General features: G+C 35.0%; 3 protein-coding genes across 5 annotated transcripts; all 3 read right to left on the minus strand.

Moving 5' to 3' along the window:
- Positions 1-464: 464 nt before the first annotated feature.
- Positions 465-3,814, minus strand: LOC127935149 (H-2 class I histocompatibility antigen, K-W28 alpha chain-like). The gene is made up of 5 exons (XM_052532763.1): positions 3,406-3,814; positions 1,887-2,126; positions 1,541-1,795; positions 852-1,130; positions 465-676 (listed from the first exon to the last, which is right to left on the minus strand). The coding sequence occupies exons 1-5, from the start codon at positions 3,467-3,469 to the stop codon at positions 537-539; spliced, it is 978 nt and encodes a 325-aa protein (XP_052388723.1). The 5' UTR covers positions 3,470-3,814; the 3' UTR covers positions 465-536.
- A 518-nt stretch (positions 3,815-4,332) lies between these two features.
- LOC127935146 (DLA class I histocompatibility antigen, A9/A9 alpha chain-like) lies at positions 4,333-8,721 on the minus strand. Its single transcript, XM_052532755.1, has 6 exons — positions 8,584-8,721; positions 8,200-8,439; positions 7,815-8,069; positions 7,110-7,388; positions 6,646-6,777; positions 4,333-6,381 (listed from the first exon to the last, which is right to left on the minus strand). The coding sequence occupies exons 1-6, from the start codon at positions 8,657-8,659 to the stop codon at positions 6,290-6,292; spliced, it is 1,074 nt and encodes a 357-aa protein (XP_052388715.1). The 5' UTR covers positions 8,660-8,721; the 3' UTR covers positions 4,333-6,289.
- A 5,719-nt stretch (positions 8,722-14,440) lies between these two features.
- LOC127935148 (zinc-alpha-2-glycoprotein) lies at positions 14,441-20,423 on the minus strand. Of its 3 annotated transcripts, XM_052532761.1 has the most exons (6): positions 20,274-20,423; positions 19,820-20,059; positions 19,451-19,717; positions 15,780-16,079; positions 15,126-15,230; positions 14,441-14,843 (listed from the first exon to the last, which is right to left on the minus strand). In XM_052532761.1, exons 1-6 carry the CDS (start codon positions 20,338-20,340, stop codon positions 14,809-14,811), a joined length of 1,014 nt encoding a protein of 337 aa, XP_052388721.1. In that variant the 5' UTR covers positions 20,341-20,423; the 3' UTR covers positions 14,441-14,808. The 3 variants fall into 3 exon arrangements, with proteins under 3 accessions (XP_052388721.1, XP_052388720.1, XP_052388719.1); XM_052532760.1 differs by lacking the exon at positions 20,274-20,423 and having other exon boundaries at positions 15,126-15,227; positions 19,820-20,195; XM_052532759.1 differs by lacking the exon at positions 20,274-20,423 and having other exon boundaries at positions 19,820-20,195.
- Between the last annotated feature and the right edge of the window lie 1,776 nt (positions 20,424-22,199).

Here is a 22,199-nt window from a genome sequence, read left to right on the forward strand (position 1 = left end):
TGAATATATGTTAATCCTGAGCTCTTGATCAAAACACATGACATTAATGCATCTGCAGCATGGACTGAATTTTGATGAGTTTTTACTCTCTTTGCACAAAGACAGACAGTGAATGTGATGTGGAGACACATACAGTATGTGTGGAGGATGATAATATGTGTCGACATCATAATAATCCATAATAATAAAAATTGTCCCTCTAACACTAGTGTTCCCTATTCTTTTTCTATTCTATCTACTTAAGAAAATATATATATATATAAAAATATATTGCTGCATGTACTGTGTTAGACTGACCAAGACTTGTCAAAACACATTATTGCTCTTTTGCTGTTTGGATTGCTTCTATTGTCCTCATTTGTAAGTCGTATTGGATAAGCATCTGCTAAATGATTAAATATCAATGTAAAATCATAACTTCTCATCTTATATATCCCACTGGTAACTTCACAGACCTAGAAAAGATACAACATATTATCAAAACTTTAAAACAAGGATATTTAGAGGTTTCATGCAACCATGATCGTGCTGAATATTTATAACTCACCCCTGGATGATTTCTTTTTGCAGATGCAGTAAGCGATCACAATGAGAACGATTAGAAACAGCGCTGCTGCTGCGACTCCTGCTGTAACAGCCTGCGGAGAATCTGGATCACAGTCCAGACACTTCCCATCTGCACGAGGACAACAGAAATCAGAAATACTATCACATTTCATAATTAATGTGTTTTAACATGCTTAACTATTTAAATGCATGAAGGCACTTGAAATGTAATCGTTTGTTACATTTCAGAATTATCGTGTTCTCCTGTTACAGATGTGAGAGACTGTATTTATGATGATATTTACCCCAGTTTACTGTCACTGGTTCTGTCAGACTGCTGTGAATGACATGACAGTCATAAGATCCTCTGTGGTTTCTGTCGATCTTCACACTGGATCTCATCTGAAAGGATCCATCATCATTTGGTCTGATTTCAGAAAATATTTGGTTCCCAAGTGTAATTCTGTCCAATCTGATGTTCATCTCAATATCTCTGGGGTAGAAACCAGTGACCAGACAGATCAGAACCAGCTTACTGTGATCATCAGGAGCTTTCCTCGCAAACACACCAACATCTGGTGAATCTGGAGCGCAAAATAATAATGCAATAAAAAATAAAAAAACATTAAATTGTCTGAAATTGTCGTCATTTCCTTAAAGAAAGAACACTGTAAAGGATCAATAAGTCTCATGTTTTTTTTCCTTATCAAAACAATCTAACCAAATTCATCTAAGACATGTGAAATTGAAGTAGATGTATTTTAAAAATAACAATTTGTTTAAACATAAAAATGTTCGGCATGTGAAGTTTTTAAGTTTAGATTGATTTTTATATTTTTTACAGTGAAATTCATACATGTTTGATAATGTAAACATTGTTTAAAGTGTCATCAATAGTGATGATAATAATGAAAACAAGCTCTATACCACAACAAAATTAGTAAAAAACACTAAAACACACACATGAGTTAATTTTAAAGAGATCAGGACTTACTCTTATACGTGTTGTTAAACGCGGAGATCCACTTAGTGCAGTTTATGAGGAAGTCCTTGAGAAATGGGTTTCCTCCAGTTCGATGATTCATTTCGGTTTCTATGACTTTATCCATCCACGGGAAAAAGTTATACTTACAGCTAATAAAATCCTTTCCATCGTATGCAAACTCATCAAAGGCCTTCAGACTGATCACTGCTCCATCAGGGAGTTTCTCCAGCTCACAGCCAATCATTCTCTGGAGCACATGCAACTCTACAGTCACAGTAAATTATTATACTCGTGTGCCCTTGAGAATGCATGGGTGCAAATGTTGATTAGATGTTGATAAAAGAGTTAAACTCACCAGAAGACTCGGTGCGGTTGGACAGAATCCTGATCAGATCTAGATACCCATCTTTAGTTTCAGCCGGCGCTCCAGGAGCTCGGTCCCAGGCGTCTACAGTCAGATTCTCTCTCATCCAGATCTGTTCTTCAGGTCGGTAGCGAGCGATCTGGATGTGATCAGACTCACACACAGCACTGAACGCTGGAAATGGACCTGCTTTGGTCAGGACTGTGAACTTGTAGTGCAGGGAGTGTTTCTCTGAAAAGCACCAACCACAATGAAAAGAAGCAGCGAAACCTTTTCTCCTTTAAAAACAATGCCGAAAGCTATTTGTAAGTTCTTACTTAAAGGGTTAATTCACCAAAAAATTATTTCTCACCCTCATTTCTTTCCAAACCTTTAGAACACAAATTGAGATTTTTTTATTGATGAAATCCGAGAGCTTTCTGACCCTGCATTGAAAGCAATGCAACTAAAAATTTTCCAGGCACAGAACTGTAATAAGGACATTGTTAAAATAGTCCATGTGAAATCAGTGGCTCAACCGTAACGTTACGAAGCTATGAGAATATCTTTTATGTGCAAATAAAACAAAAACAATGTCTTTATTCAACAAGTTCTTCTCTTCTGGGTCGGTCTGGTTCTGTAGATCCTACAGGTGTGAAACGAGTAATTAATGACAGAAATGTCATTTTTTTATGACATTATTGTTTATTTACTTGTTTTTTAACTACTTGTACCATTTGTTATAAGGCAGAACAAAGCTAGCTACACTCTCAGAAAAAAGTCAGTAATTTAAATGAAAAGCTGTTGATGTTTCAAAGGAGGAAATGGTATTCAGGTGATGATGATAACGTTTCATGTTGTCTGTATAAAGTCATTTGTCAGCTCAAAACCAAAGGAAGTGTGGGTAAGATGAGCCACCTGCAGTCTCTGAGCCTGCATTAGAGTTAAAAACAATGATTTGTCTCTGATAGAGAGTATTCACAAACTGACACACATCACTGACCTTGTCTTTTATTAGACCCACATGGAACTGAGGGTTCGTTGAGCATAAACACTTTTAAGAAAGTTAATTATACTAGACTAATTGTGTCAAACAGAAAGTGCTTTGAAACAAACCACACACCGGAAACGGAAACGAACAGAGCAACATGCGACGGGAAAAAAACGAACGTTTTATTTTTTTTAAATATGCACATAACATTCATGAACTGTATTTGAAATAAATAACGACATATATATATATATATATATATATATATATATATATATATATATATATATATATACAAAAACATAATAAATTGCATTTTTAAATATATTTATTGTGATATATTGTATTGTGTTATGATTATTTTATTATGATTATTGGGTTTGCTATGCAAGCAGAAGAACTCTGTTTAGCACGGGTTCATATTTAAGAGAGCTTAACGATGCAGTTCAGTCAAATCTTCTATTTTATTCCAACTATTAGATTATTAACAATGTATAAGTCCCAAATTTGACAAAACAGGTAAATAAACTCTCTGCTTACCTGGTTTCGCATTGCTTTGAGGATAAAAGCAAATAAAAAGAGATAATAAAATGAGGCAAAACATTGTTGTCTACTTAGAGAAAGTTTTGAACGAGAGCGAATCAGCTAATTCAGTCCTGAAATGATTTCAGACGCGTCCCGATCAGACCAGCAGTGAAGTGAAGGTGTTTGAGCGCACTGCTGCCCCTCACTGGCTGCTGACGGAATTACACTTTAGTTTTCCAGCCCTATGTCTAAAACACGAAACCTCAAATTCTCAATGACAATACATAAATAAGTAAATAAAAAGGTTAAAAATAAGCCAATTAACTGGTTTACTTACCTTTTTTTCAGTGATTAAAATAAAAAAATAAAAACACTTTAACATTTATTTGATCCCTCCACAGTGATGGTCTAGAATTCATTTCCCGCTATATGCTTCCAGCAAGGAACATTGTGCTATTTTGTTCACATCTTTGCAGGCAGATATACAGTACAGCATCTGAGGCACATTCACAATGCAATTAAATATATATATATATATATATATATATATATATATATATATATATATATATATATATATATATATATATGTATATATATATATATATATATATATATATATATATATATATATATATATATATATATATATATGCATATGCATGTATGTATGTATGTTTCTCGAAATTGATCCTGAATAATTCAGATTGCTTTCATTTATTTATTTCAAAATGTTTTGTGTTATATTGTCTATTGTTGATAGTTTTCATACTTAAGCTGTGAAAGTAACATTTTTAAGTGCACTTTTCTGATGCAGAAGCCACTTTAGTTTTTCTGAATATATTATTCAGGTGTTTTGTTATTTATTTCAGAAATCCTTGTGATATACAATATTCAGTTTGAGCTGGTCTGACTTAATCAAAATAGTGTTTAAAAATGACTTGCTGTTTTACTTTGTGTTTGTATAGACCATAACGCATAAAAGCGCATTAATGGGAACATTAAAGAAAGTTCTTTAAAAAAAATAACTAAAAAGTTACTTTTAACAGTGATACATATTTCTTAGTAACTAGCACAACACTGGTGTTGTCATAAAGTTCACCTTGGAGATTGAAAATGTTTTTTTTTTGAGACCCCAGGAGCCCAAATTCAGACCCAGAACAATAAAACCCACAGAAGACATGGGAGTTCAAAGAAGGAATCTTTATATTACCAAACTGCAGGGAGAGGAAGAATAGATATAAGTCATGATCTGCAAGATTGACCACAATCTGATGTGATCCGACCACCTCAGAGAAAACCAGTGTTGAGCTGCTGCAAGAGCTTTTGAAGCACAGCAGCTGTGGTCAAAGAGTTCTCGTGTGTTCTGAGCGGGATCGCGAATCATTTGAATCAGTTTGGGGATTGCGAATCATTTGAGTCAGTTTGGGGATCGCGAATCATTTGAGTCAGTTCGGCAGTTCGTAGCGGGTTCGCGAATCATTTGAGTCAGTTTGGGGATCGCGAATCATTTGAGTCAGTTTGGGAGTTCGAAGCGGGTTGGCAAATCATTTGAGTCAGTTTGGGAGTTCGAAGCGGGTTGGCGAATCATTTGAATCAATTCGAGAGTTCGTAGTGGGTTCACGAATCATTTGAGTTCGTAGTGGGTACATCTTTGTGTACTGTTGATTTAAACACTCAACTTAAACACTCTCTGTACTGTCAGGTATGTTGTCTTCTTCTGAGGGTAAACTGACAAAAAAAAACTCTAGGATGTGACTATCTGACTTGGGACGCTTAAAAGTAATTTGAGGTTGAGCTGGAGTGAGTGTCTTTCTCTGCTCTTGGTCTAAGATCAACCTGAATAAACAAATTATGAAAAGGATAAAAAAAAGGTTTTATCCCAAGATAGCATGAAATAGATTATATAATATGATGTTATAACAGCAAATTATACAATCTATTCCATGCTGTCTTAAAATGAATTTATTACTTAATAATCTTAATTTATGCAGTCATTAATCTTACTGCACAAATAATAATACCACATCTAAATGAAAATACACCATTACAAATGTAACTTCTGTATTCAAAATCTTCAAAGTTTGTAAGCATTAACTTTAACGTTACCAACATTTTTAAAAGTAAAAGCACAAAATATTTATTAATATTAGCTATTGCATGTGGCATTTTAGAGCTAAAATGTTGAAGTTTAGCTGTTTTAACTACTGTAATCATTAAAAATATAGCAACCTGAATGTCACTTCCTAACATCATCCCTAGCAAGTAACTCTTTCTCCTCTCATGATCCATACTTACTGTATTTTCCGGACTGTAAGTCGCACTTTTTTTCATAATTTGGCTGGTCCTGCGACTTATAGTCAGGTGCGACTTATTTATCAAAATTAATTTGATATCAACCAAGAGAAATGAACCAAGAGAAAACATTACCATCTCCAGCCACGAGAGGGCGCTCTATGCTGCTCAGTGCTCCTGTAGTCTACACTGAAGACATAGAGCGCCCTCTCGCGGCTGGAGACGGTAATGTTTTCTCTTGGTTCTTGGTTCTAAATAAATGCGATTTACAATACAGTGTAATTTATGTTTTTTTTTCCTTGTCATGACGTATTTTTGGACTGATGCGACTTATACTAAGGTATGACTTATAGTCTGAATGAGATGATTACCACAGATGGCCAGTCCTCCCCTGCTTAGAATACTATTAAATCTTATAACAATAAGATTTGTTTAATTTGACTTTCCCCTCATATTATTTACTGTTCATATAATGAAATAAATAACTGCTTTTGTTTTGCAATTTATGTTACCTCTTATCAATAACTTCTTCATAACCATTTATTCTTAATAAAGTAGAGCTGACACAGATTGGAAACACAGCTGGAGAATTAGAATCGAGTGTCTAATAGTCTGTATTGAGCTCTTGATCAGACGCTTCGGGGATCTGAAGCTGTTCAGTCGTTCCTCCATAATAACGATAACTTCTCATCAGACCTGGGAGAGAAACAGCAGATCATACAGAAGAAAAACCTCATCTTGAGCACGTTTGAGCTGCAGGGATGACACACTTCACATTCGTTTGATAAAGTGATAAACATATCTTTATATCATCAAATGAAATCCTAATATTGACATATCTAACCATCAAAATCTCTACCACCACATATTTCTATTAATTTTTAGCTCATATATTTCAAAACTAAAATGTACAAATGAGATTTAAAGCATCAATGATCATGTCGAATGTTTCTTTCTCACCATGATGCTTTTTCCTTCTGTTGATGCAGCGACGAATCACAGAAAAGACTACAGCTAGAACTAGAGCTGATATTAATATTCCTACTGTAACAGACATCGGAGATTCTGGATCACAGCCAGAACATCTGCCATCTGCAGAACAGAGATACAAAATAATAAAAACTAAATCAGATTATAGAAATCATTTGAGACAAACAACATTACTCTGTTTCTATATCTTGCATTATTAGCTTGTAAATTAGTGTTGTATAAACATAACATTTTATTTGAAACTTAACATCATCCAATGGTGTGTAATACAACGTTTGATATGAATAACTATAAATATGAAGAAGAATACAGATGTATGACTTGAAAATGAATATGGAATAGATGTTATATGTGATGTGGTGATGTATACATCCTTGATGCATAGTGTTATGAATCACTGAATCATAATCCTCATCAGATATGCTGATATTTACCCCAGTTTACTGACACTGGTTCTGTCAGACTGCTGTGAATGACATGACAGTCATAAGATCCTCTGTGGTTTCTGTCGATCTTCACACTGGATCTCATCTGAAAGGTTTCATCATCATTGGGTCTGACTCCAGATGATATTTGGTTCTGAATATTAATTCTGTTCAATCTGATGTTCATCTCAATATCTCTGGGGTAGAAACCAGTGACCAGACAGATCAGAACCAGCTTACTGTGATCATCAGGAGCTTTCCTCGCAAACACACCAACATCTGGTGAATCTGAAGCGGAAAATAATAATGCAATTAAAACAGTTATCAAGAATGTGTGAAAAAAATATCCTTGTGATTATTAATCAATAAACTTAGCTGCATGTGATCCATGGTGACAGACTTCTACTAGAACTTACTTTACTGCAAACACATCTAATAACTTTCAGAAACTTTTATCATTTAAACAAATTCATTTTTTTTAAACAATGTGAAATACTTTGGTTGAAAAACCCAAATCTAGAAAATGAAATAAAAACCAGAATATAATGAATCGAATGAGAATAATGTTTTATATTTCTATCTCTTCATATACTGACCTGTCGTTTAATAATAATAAATCTCTTCTGTATCAAATCAGAAACAGCTTCCTGAAGTTCAAAAACACAAACACACACAAAGACAGGCGCTCATTAAATGAATCCGATCCGAACGTACTGTTTTTGGTGTTATTAAACGTTGAGATCCAGTCCAGACAGTTCTTGAAGAGTTCCTGAAGTTTTACTCGATGGTCTCGCTTGATTTTGGTTTCTTTGACGTTAAGACTTTTATCAGAACACTGTGAGGTGTCAGAACTAAAGGCAACACAATCCTCTTCTCCAAATCCATATTCATCAACCGGCGTCAGATTCACTGCTCCATCAGGAAGCTTCTCCAGCTCACAGCCAATCACTCTCTGAAGAACCACAAGATCTACAAGCACAGAACTATAATGAGGAGAAACTTCAATCTACGCGTATGTGTACTGATGTGAGTATAGGACACACCTGTCCAGTGAAGGTCCACATGTCTGATACTGAAGAAGAGAAAGGGTTAAACTCACCAGAAGACTCGGTGCGGTTGGACAGAATCCTGATCAGATCTAGATACCAGTCTGTAGTTTCAGGCGGTCCTTCAGGAGCTCGGTCCCAGTCGTGTTCAGTCAGATTCTCTCTCATCCAGATCTGTTCTTCAGTGCTGTAGTGAGAGATCTGGATGTGATCAGACTCACACACAGCACTGAACACTGGCAGTGTGTCTGCTTTTATCATGACTGTGAACATGTAGTGGAGAAAGTGCTTCTCTGAGGAAGACAGGAGACTCCTTTAGTCCTGCTAGCACTGATCTATATACATTATTTTCTTAGGTGCTCTGAATAGGAATTGTCTACATTTGTCTGCAAGCATTGGTCAGAAGTTAGACTATGAAATTAATAAACTGGGCTTACCTTGCTGTGCATCGCTTAAAACCAGGGAAAATAAAAAACAAATAGGCAAAACTATTCTTATATCTACATAAAACATATTTAAAGGAGAGCGTATGAACCACTTTTGTCCTTTATATTTCAGACGAGCGTCCTGTTTGTTTAAATGACTCGAAATACTTGCTTGACGGGTTCATTTCCTCATTTAATTTCATTGTCAACAGTGTCTTTACACACACACTCATATCATACTCTCACTACTAGTGTGTATAGATTGTTTTAATAAAATGAAAAGTGTCTCTATTGAAAACAAGATTTAGTTTTTTCATAGACTAACTTGCATTGATGAATCATTGACACAATAACAGAAATATGAATTATTCATTTACAGTAAAGAATGAGATTGTGACACAATTTATAGTTTTAAACAAATTTAGACAATGATGATATATTTTTTGCAAAACAGTGATTTTGTTAATATTACTCTCAGACGCTGAATCTGGATGTTGATGTTTTATTTGCTTAAGAATTAGACATTTAACAAAGTTTTATTAATTGACAAAGTCGTTATCATGGTTTGATTTTCCTTTAGCTTTTAATTATAGAAAAATATCACATGTGCTCTTGATATTGAACATTAAATGATTTTGTCAGTATTTTGTTTTACTTTCCAGAACAGTTTTTAAAGATGCATTACCTTATTTTAAAAATAAGCGCTATAACCTGTGATTCAGCTCTACTTCCCTTTGTTCAAACACAATTAGATGAGAAAAGTTTTATTTTCACACGTTGCATTCATATAGCTGAATTAAATGAAAATATTAATAAATGTTGCAGCATGTCCAGTGCATAAACACACACTCACACTTCATACATTTATTCATGATATTACACACAGAACACAATGCATTTTACAAACTTGCATCTTTTGTATGTGTCAAACACTTATATATTAGATCCCTGAGCTAAAGCTAGGATTACAGCTAGCACCACGATCATAATTATTCAAGTTACAGGATCTGTATACAGTATGTATATCACTCTAGTGTTCCACAATAATAACACGTACAGAACTGTAGATGATGTATTGCACTGAAGAGTGTTACACTGTGACATTGATCTTTTAGGTTATGTGTGCAACTGCTAATAATAGTGAATAAAATGCAGCATTGGTCTGCTCACTACCTCATTCAGCATAGAACTAACATCATTCCACTACCTCATCAGTCAAATAAAATAAAATAACTGCTCTTTGTCACTTGTCACTTTAATCAGACTTAATAAGACATTTTTAATGAGTAAAATAAAAATCTTTTATCTGCACTGTTGTTCACTTCATTGATTTGCACTCTATCTGTCATTTGCCTTGCGCTGCTTTATTTAACCTTATTTTTTATTTTATTATATGCCTTTTTTTTTACATTCCCTTATTGTATAGTTGTATCTACATTTTATATTTGATCTAGATTTTTTTAGGCTTTAATGTTAATATTATCTGTATGCACCGGGGTCTGAGAATAGCGCAATTTCGATTCTCTGTATGTATGTACTGTACATGTGGAAATTGAAAATAAAGCAGACTTGAACTTGAAGTGCACACATACACAGAGCAGTGATAACACACACACTCAGGCATGTACTGGCCATCGGGACTACCGGGAGATTCTCGGTGGGCCGCGGTCTGGTTGGGCCGGTGCCTTATGTATTTTGTTTTTAAATCATTAATAATCGCAAATATGTTCGTTATTATATTGTTGTATGGTACAATTCCGGCCTTATGTGTCTCTCTCGTGGAGCATTATGATGCCTTTTTTCTTTTTTTTTAACGTTAGTAACAATAATTTATTTAAAACATTACAAAAAGGATTATAAAGAACAGATAAAACGACGCGTGAGCATGATGATGATGCGAGCTGCGAGGCGTGACGTGTTCACTCCTCATTGGCCAATCAGAATGAAGTTCTAGCCTTGAAAAGCAGCCCATTACAACAACGAAATTCAATACTTTTAATAATAAAATATCTAAGCGTAAAGGAGGGGCCGAACGTTGAGAGAGAGAAAACGACAAGCACTTGAGGCAGATGCCAAATGTGTCAAGATAAATAAATTATTTGCTGGAAGGCAAAGAACTATAGACTTAGTGATCTATATAAATTACTTTTAAAATTCTCAGCTCTCAGGTTCTGTCCATTTTATTAGCTACAAAATTCAGACAATACAATACCGTTTTGGCGTAAAAAAAAATGTGACGTGACAGATCGCTTTAGCGCCCAGTTCAAGTAAACCGATCATCTGTTACTTTCTGTTTAAAGATACAGTTATATGTTATATAATTATGTTATATAACATAATTTATCGAAATGTATATATGCCTCATAATAAATAATATCGATCAATCAGTCATCAGTCAAAACAGCAGGAGAACAATTATGTCACAGAACGTTACATTTACCTCAAGAAAGCCATTTAAAGACCATAGCAAGGTTAGTTGAGATTGATAAATAGCCGTAAGAAAGGAGTATTTTGCTAAATATGTGCACTATAGTACATATTTATTATATTTTTTTTTACCTGTCATTAAATAATTGTTATTATAATGAAAACTGCATCACATTTAATTATTTTTAAAATTTAATAATACAAGCTGATGCTCTATGTCTCTGTATATTTACAGCATTTATGGGAGATATATTTTATCAATTTGTAATCAATTGAGAAAAAAATCTCTTAAAGTGCCAGGCAGAAGCCTTATACCTACTGTCGGTCTATGTTATTAATGTGAACACTCTTTTATTTTATTGTAGATCAGTGGTCTTTATAAAACAGGTTTAGTGTAGATCAGTGGTCTTAATACTAGCCTACTATAAGCAGACAACAGGTCAGAGGTAATATGTGTAATATAATTAATAAAAAATAAAAAAAGTGTTATGTTGCTGCACTATTAGATTAATAAGAAGCACATCAATTAAGACCATTATATATTTAAAATAAAGCCTGATAAAATCATTTGCATTTTCTTTGTTTATTATTTTAATAGTTTTTTCTTGGTTTTGATAGTAATACATTCTAATCAGTAATTTTACATGCAGATTAATGTATGTATAGACATGTAGTGTGTGTGTGTGTGTGTGTGTGTGTGTGCGCGCGCACATGTTTACATGAATAGTGGGCCGGTCTGGATGAAGTCCAGGGCTGATTTTTTTGTCCCAGTCCAGCCCTGCACACACTGTGAACACACACCCGGAGCAGTGGGCAGCCATTTATGCTGCAGCACGGAGCAGTTGGGGTTCGATGCCTTGCTCAAGGGCAAGTCGAGGTATTGAAGGCAGGCCCGTCGCAACAAGGCAGGCAAACCAAGCAATTGCTTGGGGCCCCGAGCTGACCTGGGGCCCCAAGACAATGACTGGTTAAGAATAAAATGCAATGACACTGTGTGAGCGCCCCTTTGATCGTCAATGCAGTAACGTGTAATGACACTGTTATCGGGATCCCCCTCAAGGGGTCCCCTCTCAGTTGTCGCTGACAGCAACAGGCCAACCCATAGACATTCTATGCATTAAAAAATAAAAAATCTAAAAAAGGAAACTTAGTTGTTCATTTAAAGCACCCCTGAGCTGGTAATAGTGACCTCTTTCAATATGCTAACAGTGAAATGGTAAAACGTACTTCACAGGTAATTTCAAATTTTTGTTTCAATTATTTCCCAGCTACACCATCAACTTCATCCTCAACATCAACAGATGCATCACTTCTCAGTGCTGATTTTTCCTCTATAAAGCACAAGGTACCACAAGCTCTATAATTAAAGCTGATATCCTGCACAGCCCAGAGTTTAAACTAAGTATGTGCTGTCATATTATTAGAAGAAAAAAAAATTGTGGGGGCCTCTATGTCCATTTTGCTTGGGGCCCCCAAATTCCTTCAAACGACCCTGATTGAAGGTGGAGAGAGAACTGTACATGCACTCCCCCCACCTACAAATCATGTCTCTAAGATATTTATGATTTAAAATGTATGCAAAACTGACTTCTGAAAGATGTCTGTCAGACGTTTGTAGAAAGCAGATGCTTTCCAGATCAAAAGATCTTTAACAGACATCTTGCATGTGTGCTCTCTGGGTTGAATCAGTTTGGGAGTTCGTAGAGGGTTCGCGAATCATTTGAATCAGTTCGGGAGTTCAAAGAGGGTTCGCGAATCATTTGAGTCAGTTTGGGGATCGCGAATCATTTGAATCAGTCCGGGAGTTCGTAGCGGGTTTGCGAATCATTTGAGTCAGTTCGGGAGTTCAAAGCGGGTTCGCGAATCATTTGAATCAGTTTGGGAGTTCGTAGCGGGTTCGCGAATTATTTGAGTCAGTTTGGGGATCGCAAATCATTTGAATCAGTCCGGGAGTTCGTAGCGGGTTTGCGAATCATTTGAGTCAGTTCGGGAGTTCAAAGCGGGTTCGCGAATCATTTGAATCAGTTTGGGAGTTCGTAGCGGGTTCGCGAATTATTTGAGTCAGTTTGGGGATCGCAAATCATTTGAGTCAGTCCGGGAGTTCGTAGCGGGTTTGCGAATCATTTGAGTCAGTTCGGGAGTTCAAAGCGGGATCGCGAATCATTTGAGACAGTTTGGGGATCGCGAATCATTTGAATCAGTTCGGGAGTTCGTAGCAGGATCGCGAATCATTTGAGTCAGTTCGGGAGTTCAAAGCGGGATCGCGAATCATTTGAGACAGTTTGGGGATCGCGAATCATTTGAATCAGTTCGGGAGTTCAAAGCGGGATCGCGAATCATTTGAGTCAGTTTGGGGATCGCGATCATTTGAATCAGTTCGGGAGTTCGGAGCGGGTTCGCGAATCATTTGAATCAATTCGAGAGTTTGGAGTGGGTTCCCGAATCATTTGAGCCATTTCGGGAGTTGGGAGCGGGATCGCGAATTATTTGAGTCAGTTTGGGGATCGCGAATCATTTGAATCAGTTAGGGAGTTCGTAGCGGGTTCCCGAATCATTTGAGTCAGAAAAAAAATAAAAAGGTTTTATTCCAAGATAGCATGGAATAAATTATATAATATGCTATTATAACAGAGCTTTCTCACATTTGGCTCCCAAACTCTGGAATAGCCTTCCTGATAATGTTCGGGGTTCAGACACACTCTCTCTGTTTAAATCTAGATTCAAAACACATCTCTTTCGCCAAGCATACGAATAATGTATCTTTTAAATTGTAAGTGTAGTTGCATCTGATCAAATGTGCATTTTTATTCATTAGCTTGGGTTAAACTAATTTTACTTTGTTGGATCAGCAGCTATGCTAATGATGTCTGTATTTTGTTTCTATGTTTTGCCACGGGACTTACACAAGCTCCAATCTGGATCCAGAACACCTGAGAAGAGATGATGCTGACCCTCAGAGGACCTCAGATGATGCTAACCCTGAATCAACAAACAGAACTAACAATTATTGCTAAATGTGTGACTGCATCATATAATAACTATTAATTAATAATATTGATAGTTCATCGTCTGGCTGACTACGTCTTGTATTATTATCATTATTTTTTTTTTCTAAAATCCTGTCAAACGTGCACAAACTACTAGCTAGTACTAAATATTGTAGAAACATAATTTTCTGTAAAGTTGCTTTGTAACGATTTGTATTGTAAAAAGCGCTATAAAAATAAACTTGAATTGAAAATTGAATTGAATATTATACAATCTATTCCATGCTGTCTTAAAATGAATTCATTACTTAATAATCTTAATTTATTTATTTATCAGTCTTTGTTCAAACACAATTAGATGAGAAAAGTTTTATTTTCACACGTTGCATTCATATAGCTGAATTAAATGAAAATATTAAAACATGTTGCAGCATGTCCAGTGCATAAACACACACTCACACTTCATACATTTATTCATGATATTACACACAGAACACAATGCATTTTACAAACTTGCATCTTTTGTATGTGTCAAACACTTATATATTAGATCCCTGAGCTAAAGCTAGGATTACAGCTAGCACCACGATCATAATTATTCAAGTTACAGGATCTGTATACAGTATGTATATCACTATAGTGTTCCACAATAATAACACGTACAGAACTGTAGATGATGTATTGCCCTGAAGAGTGTTACACTGTGACATTGATCTTTTAGGTTATGTGTGCAACTGCTAATAATAGTGAATAAAATGTGTCTAAGAGCACTTTTGATGTTTTGAAACGTAACTCTCACTCGCTGGACCGGGGATCTGAACAATCACTCCAACTTAACTGGGTAACTTCTCGTCAGAGCTAGGAAAGATTACAAAGAATATAACAACTTCATCTTGAGTACACGAATACCATGCTCTTGTATGTTTATGTCAAGCTGCAATGATGCCGCACTGTACATTAGATCGATTAATATCATGGATAATCACGTAGTCTGTCATTAGATGAAACTCAAATAATGAAAATATTCAAAAACTCACCATCGTAAAATTACTTCCACCATGTTCACATACACAGTTATGCCGTCATATACTGTCAAACTGTTTAAAGAAGCAGTGATTGTGTTAAATATTTATAACTTACCATTTGACTTTTCCTTTTGGTAGATGCAGTAACCAATCACAAGGAGAAATATAACTACAGCTGCTGATGATTTTATTCCTGTTATAAGAAACCACTGAGATTCTGCTGAAGAAAAAAAAGCATAATAAATATTTGTTGAACAGAGTTTAACTTTAATTGTTTGTGGCAATTACACTATGCCTTATTTAAAGGGCACATGAAATGTAGAATCAAAATGTCCTTGATATTAACACATATGAGAGGTTACTCTACAATAAAAAAACATACTGCAATTTTCACACTGAAACAGCAGAATATTGATCCAAAAGATTAATAATAATAGACCAAACTATTAATAATACTTGAGTGAACAAACAGGAATGGTCTTGTTTCACAACGGACTCTCACTGGTTTTTGTAAATATGTTGCATTTTGAAGCGTTTGTGATGGAGAGAAAAATTGAGGATGGAAGATGATTATTTTTGACAAATGTTTGAACTTTTTGATGCAAAAAAGCTTGATATGAACTTAATATGAGCATCTGAAAATGCATTTCATTACCCCGTTTAATAACTTTTAAACATCAACACTCCTCCTCCTGTAATGTATGTAATCTTCAGATTATAATTGCAGATGCAGCATCAGTGCATGGATACTCTAATCATAAATACTCACCACTTAATATCTGGTGATATAGTGTTACAATCACTCGTGTCTTAGTCAGACTGCTGTGTTTGACCAGACAGTCATAAATCCCATTGTGATTTGCATCGATCTTCACACTGGATCTCATCTGAAAGGATCCATCAGTATTGGGTCTGATTCCAGAAGATGTTTGGTTCACAAGAACAGATTTGTCCAATCTGATGTTCATCTCAATATCTCTGGGGTAGAAACCAGTGGCCAGACAGATCAGATTCAGCTTACTGTGATCATCAGGAGCTTTCTTCACAAAGACACGAACATCTGGTGGAGCTGGAGAAGAAAATAATAAGTGACAAATATTTATAAAGACCTTGTTTAGTTTAGTCTCTGTGGTTTCTGTGCTGTGAAAAAAATACAAAGAAGAACGCAAGTCATGTAGGTTCTGAACAACGATGAGTATGAGCTGTTTTAATTTTCATTTCATGATGGATGTCAGATTGAAAGTAGCTTATGTATAATTGAAGCTTCAATTGTAAATATTAAGATCCATTTCTGTACCCTTATGAAAAAGAAGTTTATTCAAGTGTGCTATTAGTATACTTCTTTTAAACTAAAATAGCAAAGTATGCTTTTAGTTTTTATGCACTTCTCAAAAATGGGCTTTATGCACTCCTCAGAAATAGACCTAAAATGACATTTAAGTATACTTGACTTATACTTACAAAAAGTCTAAATATATTTGAGCTATACTTGTGCTCCTAGAATCTGTTTCATTGTTATACAGTAGAGGGCGCTAGTACACATCTTCTGTACACAATTTCCAAAAAATACAAGTTAAGAAGAAAAAAGAAACAGCAGATACTAATACGTGCAACACAGCAATCTGACATGAAACAGCATCAAAACTGTAACGTTATGGAATAAAATGTCGACCGATGAAGAGGTAATAATTACAGTTGCTTTGGGATGTTGATCGACTCCATCTACATTATGATTATCATTCTGAGTTCAATTCATAATCTTTTTTCAGCTTTTTGTTCAAAATTTTCTTTATTTTTTATGAAACTTAGCCACATTATGAAGCTAGAATAAAATGTTTTTGTTTACAAGCAGATACCCTGTTCTTTTTTTGGATGTTTTGTACGTTCAGCGATTCATACAACAAAATATTTACAAATTAAAACCTAAATTTGGACATAGTAGTATCAGTGTTGGGGAAAGTTACTTTTAAAAGTAATGCATTGCAATATTGCGTTACTCCCCAAAAAAGTAACTAATTACGTTACTTAGTTACTTTTTATGGAAAGTAATGCATTACATTACTTTTGCGTTACTTTTTAAATATGAGCAAGGCTTGATTGTTTTTAATATAAGAAGTTCTATTTATAGCAAATGTAAAAGCCCTTTCACACCAAAAAGTGTAAAGAATAAACCTCAGGCTGAAGGAAAAGTAAATTCACGTCTGTACAGTAGCACACAGGAGAAGAAGATTCAACACTCTTCAGCAATAAAAAAAAAACAATGAAGCACAATTGTTAGTTTATCTAAAGTAATTTTTGCTTATTAGTATGGTTGAACTGGATCATCAAAGGACAGCAGCAAAGTTAATAAAATGGGATAAAAACTAGATAAATTGGTGTTATTTAACATTTAATTATTGCAGCTTTGTGTCATATTTTAAGTTTGTATTTCACTGTTTTAATTCATTTTGATGAATACTAACTCTAAATTCTTTTGTGAGTAGGATGAATTAATGCACATTCACATTTAGTCTAGAACTACATCATGTTCACACAGTGCACACAACGCCTCTGTACTTCTGATTTCTCTCTGTATGGGGACTGGAGACTTGTCAATCAATAAATGGAAAAACAAAGAAACTGGCGTTACTTTTTTGAAAAAGTAACTCAGATATTTTCTTGTAAATTAAAAAGTAATGCGTTACTTTACTAGTTACTTGAAAAAAGTAATCTGATTACGTAACTCGAGTTACTTGTAATGCGTTACCCCAACACTGAGTATTGTACTTAAAATGTAAAGTTCACATACACTTGTATAAAACTAGTAGTTTACTGAGACTATACTTCAAACTACAAACATAGAGGTAAACTAGTTGTGTACTCAAAGTGTGCTACTGTTATACTTAAAGTATACTTAAAAGCAGGGCTCTGAACCGGTTCAAGGAATGCAAACGAAAACCGGAAACGAACAAAATTTTGACAGGAACAGAAACAGAAACAGAAACGAAATCAAATTTTATAGTTCCGAACAGAATTTAAAATTTAAATGGCCATTAACCGGTTAATAACGTTATTTTATCGTTCCATTTAATATTTGAAATTTGCTGTCAATGAATCACAAATTACAGTATTACGCCATATGCAAATGTGACGCTAAAGCCAGCGAGTGAAATGTCCGCTCAGCTGCGACTCATCATAGGCACCACACTTAGAGTTTATCTGAGGATAGTGTGAGATGAATTCAACAGATCACACACACCTGCAGCACTTCCGTGAATTGAGAAAACAGAAAAACGAACCCCTATAAGCTTACATGAAGAGGAATATAGGCATATACACTAAATATAATTAACTTAAATCATATTGACAGATTAATGAAATGAAAGAAAAATTGTGCTAAACTACGGTTCATTGTGACACGTTCCAAAGTTTTCGGAAAGGAAAACAAAACTGCAGAGATGTTTTCTTTATTTTGCAAAAGCTTTACAGTTTTAATTATTTTGCAAAAACTGACAGCTTTGAATGATGTCATGTTTATATATAATCAACCAGCTTTGACCATCACACTGACACAACATCATTTTGGATTATTAAAGAAAACAAATAAAAAGTTAGATGATGTTTTATGTAGATAAAAGTACAAACACTATATAATAAATAATATTTTAGCATCCAAATGCGTCGGGAACATGGAAACATTTGGATTTGTGCTGGATGAGAGATGCAGTCATCAGCTTCAGCTTAAATTAATTTGTTTTTGGATTGATGTTTTTATAGCCTAAACTTGTTTTGTTTTCGAGAGAAACTAATAGCTGTTTTTAGTCCCAAGGAGTATTGAAACAGTACACTTATAAGTATACTACTAGAACACTGTATACTTGCTACATAAAGTATACTTAAAAATATACTTGAACTTTACCTAAGTATGCTTAATAAATTACTAGTATACTACTGTTTGGTAAAGGTGGCTCTGACTGATTTTAAACTGTAATTTTTGCAGCCCCTGAAATGGGTTATACTCTCATAACCTGAACTGAATTGAAAAATATGCCATAGCACCACTGAAAATACACATAAAGCCCTAGCAAAACCTGCTGTGTGTTATATTTCTATATTATTATTATTTTTGTATATTGAATTAAAAATATTTCTTTCTAAAGCTACTTTATGTATTCTCTATTCAGTGGTTTTAATTTAACACAATAATGACTTTAAATGTGCTCAATTTAATTAATTAGTCTGCATATCATGTAGGCTAGTTAATTTTACATAAAAAAATTACTTGACAGCCCTATTTAAAAACATAAAACATTACTTAATATAATTAATGTGACCCCCCTGATGGTCATGGTGTAATTCCCACACACTGGTTTCAACTCATTAGTAATTATTTTTAAGTAAATCGCCTCTGCATCGAGACATCCTCGAGCTGTCTCTAAACCTGATCCGATCAGAACTTACTCTTCTTTGTGTTGGTAAAGCTGGAGATCCAGTTCATGCAGGTCTTCAGGTAACGGTGCAGATGTTCATTGTGTCCAGTTTGCTGATCCCATTTCATTTTGGTTTCTTTAGCTTTGAGGTTTTTATCAATCCACTGCTGAGTGTCAGAATCAAAGAACATAAAATCCTCTCCATCAAATCCATATTCATCAAATGCTCTCAGACTCACTGTTCCTTCAGGAGATTTCTCTAGTTCACAACCGATTACTCTCTGAAGAACATGGAGCTCTACAATCACAGAACAACACTCGTGTGAAACTTACAGTACATAAAAAATACAAGACATATCATAACATGCCTGATAATGGATGACTAAAGCATGAAACTCACCAAAGCGCTGAAAGTCTGTGCAGTTTGACAGAGATTTTAACTGATGGAGGAACCAGTCTCTAGAACCAGGTGGAGCTTCAGGAGCATTGATCCAGTTATTTACACTCGATCTAATCCAAACTCTTTCATTATTACTGTAGTGAGCGATCTGTCTGTCATAACAGACGCCGACAGCTTTGAACACAGGAAATGTGCTTGATTTGAAGAACGCTGTAAACTCGTATCGCAGGAAGTGATTTTCTGTGGGTGAAAGAAAACACAAACAAAAGAATAAAGACAAAAACACATTATGTAAACCGAACGGCAAATTATGTTTGCTAAAAAACATCTAACATATGAACTTATCTTAAAAGGTTTTCAAATTTATTGTCAATTTATTGTATGTTTTAGTGTCATGTCAGAAGTGTGTCATCAGAAGGAAGTGAGCAGAGAAATGAATGAACTTTTCTCTTACCTTGCCTCGCGTCGCTTAGAAAAAGATAAGGCAACAAAAAAATGATTAAGATCGTTCTTAAGTCCATAGAAAATGCTGTAAATGGGAGATATATGAGTGCACTGTACGTGTACACGAAGGGCCCGGATTCAGGCTGAACTCATCTTACACTTCCTGATGCTATAGGTGGGGGGGGGGGGGGGGGGGAATTATAAGGTAATTATAAATTTTTATCTCACAATTGTGACTTTTTTCTCTCAGAATTGCATCTTGCCAGAATTCCATCACAGTTTCCATTAAAACCATTAAAACCATTACAAATGTGCTGGTTTCTGTTGTTTTTTCGGCAGAGAACACTTCAATGGTATGAGATGACTGGATGGTTTGATTTCCTGTTAAACCGTCAGCACTGAACTGCAGTGTCTCACTATTTATAGTGAATTCAGCTACAAACTGGGTCATAAAGCAGTGTTTTCATCTAGCATGTATTCTGATCTGCAGCTCATCATATTAATGGAGCTAAACTGGTTACCTCACCTGAACATGTTAGTAGATTTGTGTTGGATGTCTTCGACATGGAAAGCATTCATCTTCTGAATGGAAATATCGATATTTCATTTGTAACATTTTTTTCACTTATTTTAATTAAGCTCAAACACTAGCAAGCTAACGGTTTTGACTGAGAGTAGTATAAACATGACTAGAGGCACAAAAGCAGAGTAACAGACATCTGATTCAAATGAGTGAGTCATTTACGCTGGAACCATTTCCGAATGATTCTTTACACGGATCATTGAGTTCAAGCTATTAGCACATCCACAGTCTGACCGTCTATGTTTTCTGTTTAAACAAACAAAGAGACACACAGTTGTGCTTCTTTCAGTCATGGAGTTGATCTTGTAATGCTGTATTATAATAATTGAAATTACAAATGTGTTGCATAATGTTTGTAAGATTTTTTTTTACAATGTGTATTTCTGTCATATAACTCAATACCTTGTTCCTTTACGTCACTATATATTGCAGTCTCCCTTGTAATGTATGTGCAAATATGTTATAAGCCACTGTATAACTAAAAAGTCGAGCGAACCATTGTTTAATATAAACACTGAAACTGAATTACTATGCAAATATACTTAAGTGGAACACTATTTTCATAAACACAAACACTTTCTCTTTTAAACATCTTAACTTGCCCCAGGAAATGTATATCACCTTCCTGACCCCACACATACACATGAAATCGATGTTTTCTTTAATGTTTTATACCCTTGGTGATCAGTGGCGGTTCTACACTTTTAGAAAAAAGGGTTCATTGGGGTTCTATATAGAACCATAGGGTTCCTTACTCAACTCCAAAGAACCTTTTATGCTAAAAAGGTTCTGTAATGACAAGAAAGAACCCTTTTGGCACAAAGGTTCTTTAGGCTATTATTCATTCATATATTACATTATTCTGCAACATTTTGTATTTGTAATTAAATTATTGTTTATAGTGACTTAATATCACATTTCAATCATGCTGATTTTTGGAGAAAAACTGAAATGGCACTCTTCGTGTGATACTGATTAACTACATAAAATGATCAAAATATATACATTTTCTAACCCCCATATCTTGAATTTTGTGATCATTCACATGCATTCATAAATGCATTTGAATACACAAATCAGTGAAAGAACGCACTCAAAATGCACACGTGATCCCGCTCCGAACTCCCGAGCTGATTCAAATGATTCGCGATCCCCAAACTGACTCAAATGATTCGCGAACCCCAAACTGACTCAAATGATTCGCGATCCCGCTCTGAACTCCCGAACTGACTCAAATGATCCGCGAACTCACTACAAACTCCCGAACTGATTCAAATGATTCGCGATCCCCAAACTGACTCAAATGATTCGCGAACCCCAAACTGACTCAAATGATTCGCGATCCCGCTCTGA

This window comes from Carassius gibelio, chromosome A19, assembly GCF_023724105.1.
Source record: "Carassius gibelio isolate Cgi1373 ecotype wild population from Czech Republic chromosome A19, carGib1.2-hapl.c, whole genome shotgun sequence".
Lineage (NCBI taxonomy): Eukaryota > Metazoa > Chordata > Actinopteri > Cypriniformes > Cyprinidae > Carassius > Carassius gibelio.